The sequence below is a fragment of the Homalodisca vitripennis genome, chromosome 4 (assembly GCF_021130785.1).
Source record: "Homalodisca vitripennis isolate AUS2020 chromosome 4, UT_GWSS_2.1, whole genome shotgun sequence".
In the NCBI taxonomy this organism is placed as follows: Eukaryota; Metazoa; Arthropoda; class Insecta; order Hemiptera; family Cicadellidae; genus Homalodisca; species Homalodisca vitripennis.
The window spans coordinates 52739150-52753335 of NC_060210.1; the positions used below are offsets into that span (position 1 = coordinate 52739150).

Sequence of the window (14186 nt, forward strand, 5' to 3'; positions counted from 1 at the left end):
CAAATTTTAAATCTACATAATGTTTGATCAAGAATTGTCACACAGACGGATAGATGGATAGACGGGCAGACAATGGAATGATTTAAGGACTTATCGAGATAATACATTTGAGATACAATAATAAGGGTTTTCCATTAAAAAGCGCCACACTCTGACCTTAAATTGAATTAATGACTTTTGAAAATTGTTTATCAGATAGTAAATTGAAAGTGCAAGGTAAATAATGTTTTATGAACTTTATTGACATAGAGAAACAACCACACTAGATCATCCTTTTTTTGAAGGCTCGTACGATCGGCAATGCTTAAATACTTAATGCTTAATTATGCAACTTCACAAGCCAACCCTCAAAGTGCAAAACCATACATTAGATGTATAAAGACGGCCGCCGGTGGCAGCAGGGATGTATTCGTAATCCGTGTTAATGAATCTGACGACAACAGTTTGATTACTAATGTTAAAATCCTTTACTTACTCCTACAATCTTTTACCTCACCCATTATTTAGAGAGAGGATACATGTTTCAACAGTAAAACAACCGTATGACATTATATTTTAATAGTGGTGATAAATCAAAATAATTTTCACACGTGCCATTACACGCGTCATATATTTTAATAGTGACGATAAATCAAAATAATTTTCACACGTGCCATTACACGCGTCATTAACTAAATGTTACCCTTGATCATATACATAAAATAATCGTAATAATCAATCTTCGTACCAACTAAGATACGTCATTAACTAAGTTTAGATTAGAATTTTACCATTATTTAAGCGGTACCTATTTTGAAGAGGGCATACTGAAATAGGTGCCTTAAAGTTGGTTTTGCTCATTAGGAAAGCAATCTTGAGTTTTACCCCGTTAGAACAGTGTTAAACCTGAAAAATAGTAGAATTATGGAAGATGTCCAATTTTAAATATGCAATCAAAACGCATCCAAACGCGCTTTACAGTTTCTTATAAGTTAAAATTGAACTGTAAGAATAAATAACTTGTTTGTAACAAACCCAGTCTTACACATTAAGAGCCGTCTGAAGTACTACTACTTTGAGTTTTAGTCCACAAAATCAAATGAAAGCTTAAAATCTTTTCACGCACTCAATTGGGAGGTAGAACTCTAAGAGATATCTCATTTTAAAGATAGAAATAATGGGAAGTGTAAAGTTTATGAGTATTTAATTTTAAAAGTACAAAAATGTTTGAATTGTTTTAAAATAAACCATAACAAGTAGGAGGACAATCCGTTTGGGTGTGTACTAAGAAAAATAATACATCTTCTATAACACTACTAGCACAAATAAAGAAGTGCAGTATTGTTTATTTAGCATTGTACGTGTGTGCCTAACTAATGGTCTTAAGACGTTTAATTTGACATAATAATCTGTATTTCATCATCTTTAATCCTCATTTGGAAGAGAGCGAAGTAATTTTACAATCCATCTAAAAAATTCTTATTAAGGACCCTTAAGGGCAATCTTAATACCGTGTCTGTCTTCGTGTGAACTTGGTACATAGGTTCCTTTCGGTATAAAAAATTACTGTATTGATTTTAGGATCATCAGGTCAGGTATTATGCGCCTGGTTTGTATGCAATATATGCAGTGCAGCGGCATGTGGTGGTGTGGACATTGGATGGAAGGCGCTCGTTATAGGCAGTAAAATGTTACATAGTCAGTTGGGTAGACGTTGGTTACGTATTGTCCATCATTATGAAGACCACAGCCAGTGTACGCGTTTTATGTGGTTCGCGTACCCGTCACCAGAGTCGTAACCATCGTTTCACCTATCAGCCCCTCTCTCCTCTAACCCCTCGCCTATCTGCAAATGTTCGGGGTTTGTCGGTGGTGGTAGTCAGAATTGCTTGGCTCTGCTGCCTGCTCTTTCGTTACGACCCATTGCCCGTTTCAGGTCTCTGAAACAATATTCTAAACTACGCGCGCTGCACTAGTTCTACTACACTCCGCTTGGCGCTACTCGCCGGTCACAAATAGCGTGTGTTTCTAGCGTTAGCCGCTAGGTGGCTCATACACCAAGGGATTTCAAACGGGAACAATATTTAGAGCATTGAAAAGTTTATATTCACGGAATGGGGGTTGGTAACCAATTGTTCTCTTGAGTTATTCGATACATATATTTATTAAATTGAAAAATTTCAACCGTTACAAAGTTATAATTAGGGGGAGTACTCTTAGAGGACCTGGCATGTCGTACAGTATATTGTAAACAGATGATACAAAATAAATAATTATATATATATACAATAGCAAATTATATATAAACTAGAGTTAGTTGCCCGCAACCTAGCACGCAATTCCTAATGAACACTGGAACATCATAGGATGCATAGAAATAGACGATTGTGAGGATCAGGGGATCGCTCGTGTTTGGTTGGTCAGAGGTCAACGCATTTCTTTGTACCGCTCTAGGACTTATCTGAGAGTCGCGTGATCATGGCGTGATGTTGCTTCACCTCATTCTTGAACATGAATAGTGCTTTACCACATCTCGGGCAGAGTTGCTAGTTTAGTAGCCGTTCACATGTCACCGTTGCCCTTCCTCTTCTTTAAAATGTTTCCGTAAGACTAATAAACCAAGGTGAGGAATAATTTTCTCTTATACCGCTTTAACAGTAAACATTTGAGGTTTTTCTCTCCCTCGACCAGTTTTAAGTTTAATTTGTGAATTCTCCTGTGCTACTGTCCATCCAACCCCTCGATGTCAGGTAACCTGATTTCTGGGAACTATGTTGTGTACTCAAGCTTGTGAAGTTATCTACGAACAGTGTGTCGACCTTTTGATAGTCCGTTTAGGGGTAGGAAACATTCCTGAATTGTGCCATTGTGTGTGTGTGACACACGAAGACACGTCAGTGAGTCTGGCATTCATTTTTTTACTACATAGTTATTACCCGCTTTCCAGCTGTATACCTCCCCCTCTCTTAGCTGCATAATGTTTAAATTTCAATGTGTAATACTCATTGTTATTAACTATATGGATTGTATTTAAAGTTAAATTAAATTTTAGTCTATGTCTATACTAAAACATTAATTAATTTTGTTATATAACAAGCTCATAAATTTCCATATAGTTTAAAAATTTATGGTCGCTTGAATATATTTTGTTGCTTATCATCTACTTCGGTATAAGGTATGGAGGAAATATCTAACTTCCTCAATAGAACAACTTTGTGCACCAACCGGCTTGCTGCCTATTCTTGTACATTCTGTATTAATTCTACAAAGGTATGCATGTCTGTATATCTGATACAATGATCTGTATGTCTTTGGTTTTCAATTTCTATTAGCTATATCACCCTTTTTATGGTTCAGTCTAGGAATAATTTTATGTTATGTTAAATTTAATAATAATTATTAAATACCTAATCTTATTTCTCTTCCATGCAAATCGAATCCACTATCCTACTGATGATTTTAATGACATAATAATAATATTGTAAATGAGAAAGTGCCTTTGTTTGTTGGTGTATTGAAGTACTGAAACTTTACATGGACATTGTTTCGGTGTTTGGAATGAATATAGACCTATTCTTGTTCTAAAACTCTAACCGGACTACGCCCAACTGATCTTTAAAGTAGCAAAAAATCAATATCTTGATCTCTAAAGTTGTGAAATATTAATTAAAAGAGCATGTCTAATGTAATCAACTGTTCTGTGTAAACATTGTTTATTATTTTCATTTTGTTGTTATTTGTTTACATTTTATAGTGAGTAAATTCTCTAAGGAATAACAAATATTTTAACGCAGTTGTAGAGTTAAGGGATTAGGTAAGTACTCGTACTTATCTACCTTACCAAATGCCCTAAAACACAAGATGGTCAGAATTGGACACCGAAGACTCCCTTTAAAGCAGTCCGCAAGAACTGTGCTAGATAAAAATTCGCTGGACTGAACTTTTGAATAATGTACCAATTCCAGCTCTAAATGTTCTAAAATATTAACAATATCTTTTATAAAAATACAAAGGTGTAGTGTCATTGTTAATGTACTTTTAACTGTACATTTTTATCAAATATTAAATATTATATTTAAAGACAATGTTACTATAAAACTTTTATTATACATTTAGAGACATATAAAACTTATCTGAGTTCACTTTTGACAGAAGTAGGCTTCTCTGATCTGTGATATATTTTCTTCATCGGGAAACAATGCAACAACACCATGTTGTTTCAAGTATGGAACAACACATACTAAGAACTAAGAAAACTACAATGGGCAAGAATTTACACTGTATGACGTATTTTATTGATTGCAGCAGCAAGACAAACTCAAAATTGGCGCCGGAAATATAATTAACTCGAGCCAGCAGTGGTCATACACTTGCAACGCATACTAAATTGCGTGCAAAGAAGCGGGTAACTACTAGCAGTGTAGATATAAGAAACGATGAAGTCTAACTTTTACTTTTAAAGACTGTTATTAAAAATTCGTTGTCTTTTGACAAACGTGCACACACACACACACACACACACACACACACACACACACACACACACACACACACACACACACACACACACACACACACACACACACACACACACACACACACACACACACACACACACACACATTCATATATATCATATAGGTTCACTGCGCTTGTTTGTTTCCTCAAATTAGAGCGAATGGTTTGTTCATTCATACTAGTGCTCGGTCCCACCGTTTATATTCCTTCAGATAACTTACAATCAATCTTGAAAAACCACAACTCTGTTAATGACAACACGCGATCCCCGAAACTACAGAACGGGGTTACATGGGACTTATATTACACATGTTCTTCGTAATTCATTGGCCTCGCTAAGAAATGTAGAGATTTCGCAATCTAACCGTGAGAAATCACGTAAAATTACAATGCTTGTAATGTTTTTTTAAGAATATTGTTAAAATATTAAAATTATCGTAAGGTTTCCAATTAAATCCTTTAGATACACCAAGACTATATCGTTTTGCATTTGTTATCAACTAATCATAATAACCCGTACAAAATAGCAATATCAGTCACGAGAACTCAATACTCTTCGTAATTTTGGATACCCGATACTTGAAGTATGAAAGTTTGCCTACTATGATGCATGTAATAGTGCTTGGTAGTGTCCATATTTGAACCCCGAGATTACGGGCCTGGTACAATGGGGAATGTTGGGTACGGAAACGGTGATTAACGTAATGACTATTACTGATTTTAGCGATGTTTGGGAACAGGTCGACACTAGCTTAAGGATTTCTACCAAATCCTACACTAGGATCCGGGCACATCCGCAATGGCTCTCTAGTAATGAATAAAGTTAGAATATTCTTGCTGCTGAATCTTCTTAGAAAGAGAGTGTTATTTGCATTATACTAAAAACATTTGTAGATTTAACTTAAAACATGCTTGGCGCATCCCGAGACGTTTCCTTAAATATTGTGTCATTTTATTTCTTAATAGAAGTTGTGTTTTTAATTAGTATTTTAACATGTTCTATGTAAAAGGTAATTATGAGAAACAATCTTTTTCCAGAGTTCATGACGATTGCATTCATCTTTGCTGCATTAGAGCTGAAATAAATGTGCCCTTCGAAATGGACTCATTCTTGCACGAGATGTTCACTAAATATCGCAGAAATTAACGAGGATTAGGCAAGAATTATTCCTATAAGTTATCGCAGAAACCATTACTGAGTTCCATAACAGTTCACCATTTTTATTTTTAAGTCACAGTAATTGTTTGGATTCGAATTCAGCTCTCAGGAATGGCAAGCCCTGAGGAGACGCTACATTCATCCACCAGGTTTAACTACTATTTAACTGGATGTGGTACCTGAAGTACACAACGTTATACTAAAATACGTCATTAGCAATACTACACGAAATACTCGTAAATAAGTATGCATTATAATAAGCGGTATGAGAAATAAATAACTGCTACCTGTGAGAACCGAAGGTTCAGGGTGCTTTTTTTCTGTGTGACGTATAAGTTTACTGGGGTCCCAAAAATACGCTAGGTTAGAGTCTCGTCAGTCCATAGAGTTTGTATAGGTATTAGATAATTTCTTAACAATCTTTAATTAAATTTGTAAACTTTTAGTATAAATACTTTTCATATCCAAATTTGTATTTGTTTAAACTGTTGATATCACCCTACTCATCTACCAAATACGAAATTACCCCGTCCAATCCGCATTTCCTGCCACCTTCCCGCTTCCCAACACATAATAATAAGTATGTACTGCAACAAATATTCTAGGTTATCTTAAAGAGCTGATTATTCGTATATTGAGTACGTTTTTAATATCTCATTTATTCAACACATACAGACTTCTGCTTTTATTATTCTCAATCACTGCAGTTTCAGCACACTCGATAAGTTGTTGTTCAATACTCTTCTTTATATCCCCGATGGTAACACACATATTGGTTGGAAGTTAGTACATACAACTTTTAACCAACTAAACTTTCCCTATTTTGAGTTTTCAGTATTCATAGGCTAGGATCTCATAAATATTCCTTTGTTAGTACAATGTATGTAGGACCAATAGTCAAGAAAAAAAGGATTCAAACACAATAAAATAATTAATAGATAAAAGATCCTGACATAAAATAAAATATAATGCGTGTTACTAATACAAGATTTGCCTTAGAGAAACCACGTGACTCATGAACTCAGTAGTCCGGGAAACAAGAAACTCAACGATCTCGACGCATCCGTTCCTTAGATGGTCTCAATGATATAGAAAAGAGACCAAGAAACCAGCGAAACATGTGGCTGTTATCTTTAATTAGAACAAGAATATCAGGAAACTCCCTCATTGCACTTAGTCCTAAAAGGAACTCTGCTCTGCTTCCTCATATTCATGATGGGTAAGGTTGGGGGAAAGAGCCGTCTTCTGTTGAGATCGCACGAGGAGGGTAGCGGCATTATTATCTCAGTCATGTTGTGACCTTAGAAGAGGAGCCTAGTTCTGTTAGACCTAAAGTGGACGGGGAAGCAATATTCCCTCATATTTAAATCACTTTTAACACTAAGGAAGCTACACTCACTCCAAGTCATCCTCCACTGTAAACTAGGCCTACCATCTTACCCAAGTAACTCGACAATTGAGGTTAGTAATGGGATACTCTATGTTACCCAGATATTTGTGATACACTGGTTTTGTGTTATATTCAGTATTGGTTCTACTGGAAGGTATAACTCTTTTGGACAGGTATGTGGATACTCAAAAGAATTCTTTGATAATCCAGATGATTGGTGACCAGTTCCTCCTAGGTCTGAGAAGTTCAAGGGATCGTGAGCTCAAAATACTCGTAAAAGAAATAGCTGGATAATAATAGTAGGAATAAAATGTTTGTAATAATAAATAAAATCAGGTTCAAATAAATATTCAAATAAATAGAATATAATTTAGAATTTTAGGGTATGAAAAGTTTTCTCCTAGAATTAAGATCATATAGCAGATAGCATAGAATAATAAATGTAAAAAGTTCAAAGCCTTGGAAATATAAATTTCAAGGAATGTGGAATGTCAAAAAAGTCTCATTTTATTTCGAAAAAGCTGGAAAGATGTAAATGTCTCGGTGTATTCACTATTAAAACAGGAAATAAAAAGAAAATCATTTAAATTCTATATGCAAATTTGTTGATGAATTCTTTTAACTCTTTTCGATTTCTTTTGTCTGTTCTCACAAAGTACTTCATTAGCCAATCGATACACAATCAGTTGGTTATTACGTGTGGGGCCACAAAAAGCGCGCTCAGCACTCCCTGTAACAAACCAAATGTTTCGTCCAGATACCAAATGACCGAACGTTGAGCTAGTATTAGTGAAGTTAGGGTCAGCATGTTTTTTGTAAAAGTTCTGTTCATATTTGGTTTCGTAGTAAGGGCATGACTGGAGAGTATCTGTAACATTTGGCCGTGCAAGGTCAGTAGCGTGTGGCGAATATAAAGGCCGCTCGCCCCGCGCCTCCCCAGCCGCCGACAAGCCAACACAGGATGAGGACACCTGCCTTAGCCGCCGCAGCGGTCCTGCTCCTGGGCTCTGTCATCCTTGTCTCCCCCGCTAAGCTTCGTGAGTATAAATGTTTGTCACAACAATCATGTATCATTACTTGTTTCAACTGTGTTAGTTTTGGAGTGATTATTAATTTTTGAATTTTGTCAATCGGAAAAAGTAGGTAGAGTTTTGTGGCAAATGTACTAAATATCTTGAAAACAGTTCGATATAAAACATTGTCAATTTAAAAATGTTTTGGAATTGTTATAAGCATTTCAGAGTATTGTTTGTTTTCTATGTTTATAAATAACGAAGTTACAACTTTTTTAGATTTGAACGGCCGTAATATTGATATGAAATGGCGAACCAACTAGCGGAGCCGAAACATTAACAAGATACATTTTTGTACCCAGTTTCTACTTGTTTCGGCTTTATTAATAGTGTAGTACAAAGACTGCTTATTGTTGATTACTGAATTACAATATTACTGTATGTAATTTGTATCCATTATTGCACATCTTGGGATTCAGAAAAAGCCAATCTATGAATTGTAAAAACTTACGGAACTAGGTACGTACATTAAAGTATTATAATTTGTCCAAAGAAAGAATTCGGACATTTTCATCGAAAATGCAGGCTACAAATGCTGGGACATTACTTTTTGAGAGTTGGTATACTTTCTTTTTTAATAGTGGCGCCTGGTCTTCTACTTCTCTTCAGCAGTTGTAAATTCTTGAAATACGTTGGAAAATGTAAGGAAACTTTGTTATCCTCTCACATAAACTACACAAAAACTGTACACATAGAGGTTTGGTGTAAAGGTTCTCGGTGTACTTTGGCTATCTTGACTTAAATTTTACCTTGAGCTAGTTGCCATTAGTTCCGTTTTACGAGGGTCATAGGAGGTGAGCTTGAGGTCCATACTGGGTTTGAGGACAGCTCAGGAATTGCCAGTTCGGGCAGAATTTGTCGATGTTGTCGATTGGAGGCACTAAACCAATTCACAATATATCGACTGCGGTATTGTGAATTGACAGGGTAAAAAACATTATCAGTAACAACGAGCAATCTATGATAATATTGAGCATTTTTAACTATTAAGCAACTCCACATGAAAGGACCGAGTAGTTTTAGGGAGTGGCTCTGTGAGGTTTCCTAGTAAACATTGAAATCCTCCCCACCCCATTATAAAGAAAGAGAAAAGTTACTTAGTAAAGATGCCCAGCATGTATTGAAAAATCACTATATCTAATCTGTCTAGGTCAAATAATTTTACCGAAAACATACATGTTACTTGTTAACAATGTACTTATACCTATACTGCAATACATTCATACTGTATTGCATTGGTACTAAATGCCAATACATCAAATAATCAGAAACAATCATGCAAAATAAGTTGTTAATTTAGATTAATTTACTTCATTATGAAAAAATCCATTAATAAAAATATTCACAAGTTTTCATTGTAGTCTCATACAAGATTTCAGTACAAGATAGTCATTCCAAATTCTGAAGGGTGTTATTTATTATTTATTTTATATTTTGTATCGTTATTCACATAAAACGTTTAAACAAATTTAATTTAAAATTTTAGTTTTCAATTAATGTTCAATAGAAAATTCACCTAAAATAATCACATGTAACATCTGTTTTGGAAGAAAGAGCCAATATTCCCGTTAATGTCATTAAAATTATAAGCATTGTCAATGCGTTACGGACTTGATGGGCAGAGTTTGCATTTCGTTTGTAAAACTTGACGGGAATATGCGTATTATAAAGGAACTACAACGATGAAAACACATCATTGGCTTAGGAGTGAGCTTTTAATTTAATTGCAAGCCTTACTTGAAAGTGGTAATTACATGTACGTAATTATTTTTTTATCTGAATGGGAATAAAACTTGCGTCGTTTAACCTTTTTATGTACATTCTGTGAATGTATAACTATGTTTTATAAAAACTGAACGGAATGTTTTTATAATATTCTATTCTAATCATTACTAAGAAAATAAAATGTAACAATACAATAAAATAATGCAAGATGTACGAGTACTTTTTTAAATTAGTTTAAGCTTCTGTTTCATAATACGCATACAATAAAGGTTTTCAAGGATATTACATTTTATAATATTTTTGTAAAATTGTTCCATATAATTGATTTAAAATAAGAATTTCCTCTTTCCGAAGTGTGTGATATTAATTATCTGTTTCTGAAGTGTTTTCCTTTAAATATGTAAAAGGCAGTAATGAAATATTTTAAGAATATGTAACTTATAATTTTAACAATGAATGATACATTTTTATATTAATTTCCAAAACAAACAAAGGCTTGCTACATTTCTGCTACATGACTTTCATCTTACATTTTTAATATTTGTTGAAGTTTGGCACGACTATGTAGTAAATAATCTAATACCCACAAAAATCTAATTCGGTGAGTTAAGAAATTCAACTCACCGAATTTAGTTGACTCCTACTAAACCTGAAACATAATAAATCTGACAACTGATGACTATGTACTCCTTTCAAGTTGAAGACAATTGTGGGAGTAATATAATAAACCTACAGTTGTAAGCTGTACTTCTATTAAATCAAATAACACTTTCTATTACATATTCTTAGTAAACATCTTTTAAGTATTGCTATGCTGTTAAGTATCAATGTTTTAATCACTAATGTCTATTGTTTGCTAATTCAAATACAGTTTCAAACTAGTTCTAAATGGTGCACGAATGTAACAACTGAAGTTTCAAGGCGATCGGTAACAGTACGCGTGACATGCAGGAGAGCAGCGTCATCGACCTGTCAGTCACTGGTCAAATGCCAAGGTCCTGTTACAGAAAATGTTACAGAGAGAGATTTCGTCTGTCTACTGTATAAGAATAAGTCTAGTTTGATGATTAATGAGTAATAAAATGGAAACCAACTTTTATCATTTCGGTGAGATTATCTCACATTTTCGAGATTTACAGAGATACGCTGAATAATTTAAATCGTATTCCTTAATTAAGGACTACCAATGCAGTATCACCGATGAGAGTATTCAGGAATTTGAACCCAAGACAAAAACGCTTATAGTTTTAAACGAATACTTAAACATTATTGTAATAAAACGAATAATAAACAACTGACATTAAAACACTCCGTTTTCTCTGTGATGTTCCAGCCTCCTATATCAAGCCTTGCAAGCGAAGCGACCCTAATCTGAATGCGTGTGTCTTCAAACATGGCATGGAGGCGTTACCCTTTATTATAAGAGGTAAGTAACATTTCTCACAACGTTAAAGTAATCAACGGAAAAGGGATAAAACATGTTTTTAAACACTAAAAATGACAATTTCTAAATAATAGCTACTTTAAATTACGTAATACAGGATTTAAAATTAATAATAGTTAGTAAAAAGTAACTACTTTCCAGTAGTATTATAAGGTTACATATTTAACAATTTTTAACCTTTACTAATCGTATAATAAATAACATTTAACCCAAAAAATGTGCTTGTATTTAAAAGTATAAAATATATATAAATATAAATGTATTTTTTTACATTTAAGTATATTCCTCGCAGTTTAAAACGTATAAAGACTGTTAACCACTCAGTTGTCTGAAAGAATAATAGTGGGTTATTGAGCACCATTATTTTTCTTACATTAGAGGGAAATTTTCAGATTGCTAAATATCAAAGGATCTTTATGAACGCCCTTGAATAAAGGTGATATTTAAAAGTGCCATTATATACTACTAACAGTCTGTACAAGACGTCAAAAAAAAAAAAAAAAAAAAAAAAAAAAAAATCATTTTGTACACACAAAAATGTTGTATTTCCTTCATCTTCCAATGTACTTAACATTAAATCACGTTGCTTAGTATGGCATTGGCCACTTTTGTTCATGAAAAATTAAATGAAATGAAAAATAAAGTTAACTATGTTTAGTTAAGTCAACTCATAAAAATGTGCCAATGAGTTTCTCGAACGTGCGTACTGGTGATGAATAATCCAAAAATATGAAAATGTTAACTAACGACATCATTTCAAATTCTGGAAGCGTGAATTTGTAGTTCTCATCAATGTTTTCTTTTCTGAAATCCCAGGTTGTCTCTAAATGGTACAGAAATGTAAAAATTAGCTATGACAACAATAATTATGCGTGGTTGAGTGCCACTAAAATGTTATGATTCACATTACGTCGAAACTTTGCTAGTAGTTAGTTTTATCGATATATTCTAAATTACTAGTTAGGTGGTCCAGTAAAGTGTCTTGCCTGTCTGCAGGCGACCCGAAGTACGGCATCCCCAAGCTCGACCCCTTGGTCATCGAGAAGGTCGTGGTGGGAGACAGTAAAGTGAGCTCTAGCGGCCTGGGCCTAACCTTTACTTGCAACAAGTGTCGACTTCTGGGACTCAGGGACATCCAGCCTTTAGGGGTCAGGTCGGTAACTCACACACTTTTGGTAATCCAATCTGCTGGTCTCAATCCACACAATGGAGGTCGGTGACTAAATGTGCTCTGCTTGTTCCAGTATCGACTTAGAGAAGAGGCACCTGGAGCTAGAGGGCAAGCTGCCCAAACTCCAGGTATCGGGCAAGTACACGGCCAGAGGCAAGGTGCTTATTCTGCCCATCGAAGGCGCGGGCAATTCCGATCTGACTATTAGTAAGTCTGTATATTTAGTCCTGCAATACCTAATTCTTATATTATTGACAAATAGAGTTTACATAGACATACATAAATTGGAAGTTACCTTCTTATGTTAAGATTAAAAAGTTGGTGTTTTACGACTTAATTACGAATTAAGGTCATTCAGACCTGGACCCACCTTGGCCACTCTGAAGCCGAAACTCTACGCTACTCGAATCACGATTAAAGATTTACTGATGGTTTATTACAGCTGACCTGCATCTGGTGTACAAGGCAGAGTTCGACCTGCGCAAGGGCAAGGATGGGCGCGATCACGCCCGTATCAAGGATCCCTCTCTGGACTTCAAAGCGGGCGGCTTCAACATCAAATTGACCAACCTCTTCAAGGGAGATGAGAACTTGGGTACGTATAAGGATGAAAAACTATTTCATATCCTTGATTATTTATTAATATAGAAAACAATTAATGGTATGGATAATACATGGTTATTAGTTTTATACATTTATACAAATTATTATTACTTTCCAACTCATACGATGTTATATTTTTCATTAGATTATTTCGAAAATAGTATAAATCTGAGTACTCCTGTAACACATCTTTGAGGTGCAAAGTTTTTACGTTTAATGATGTTTTTAACCTTTTTATTCGTGAACACATTTTTATTTTCTATTTTTTTCTGAAAATGTTATTTATGAGTCCGTTCAACTTTTGTTTAACGTAGACGCAAAAAGGAATTCTAAAGCGCTACTCAAAATGGAAATCTGAGTTCCAACATCTGTTAACGAAACCTAACAGTTTGAACATACTCATATAAGTAAATTATTACAATATTAACAAATAAAATGTTATATTTTCCGTGTAGTATGGTGAAATTACTTGATTAATGAAGTATGCAATGTACAATGTGTACAATGTACCAAAGAAATTGTCTTTTTATTAATATGTTCTTAGAAGACTATTTCTCTGACCCAGGTAACCAGATGAACTTGTTCCTGAACAATAACTGGCGCGATGTCATGGCAGAGTTCGGACCCGCTATCAGCGAAGCTGTCACTAGAATCGCTACTCTCATTGTCAACAATGTATCCGAGAAAGTGCCTTTTGATGAATATCTTCTTAATCAGTGATCTTAACAAGAAATCAGTTCTTTTCATCACAACATCTCTCATTTATTTATAAATTTTTTAGTGTAATACTTTTCGTTTCCATAAAATCAGACACAACGCGTCCCTACATAATTTGAGGTTTTCATGAGTATGTATGTGTATGGTTGACTTATTTTTCAAAACTGGAAACGTTGGATTCTTTTTAACATGGTGTTCGTTGTAAAATTAGTTTTGGACTTTCCTTTTCTGGCATGCTTGTAAAATTCTATAGAAATAATGTGTAAATAATATAAAAATATAATTTTGTTATTTATTTTGAATAGGTTTTCACAGGCATGCCAGTGAAAGGCGTGAGTGTTTAAATTGGTCTTAAAGAATCCGACGTTGTTTTTACAGATCTATAAAGTAGCCAAAGAACAAGTATG

General features: G+C 34.4%; 1 protein-coding gene across 1 annotated transcript; it reads left to right on the forward strand.

Annotated features, from left to right (window-relative positions):
* The first annotated feature begins 7961 nt into the window (after positions 1-7961).
* Positions 7962-13964, forward strand: LOC124359321 (protein takeout-like). The gene is made up of 6 exons (XM_046811975.1): positions 7962-8083; positions 11178-11270; positions 12285-12441; positions 12533-12666; positions 12902-13054; positions 13628-13964. Exons 1-6 carry the CDS (start codon positions 8008-8010, stop codon positions 13780-13782), a joined length of 768 nt encoding a protein of 255 aa, XP_046667931.1. The 5' UTR covers positions 7962-8007; the 3' UTR covers positions 13783-13964.
* Positions 13965-14186: the final 222 nt, after the last annotated feature.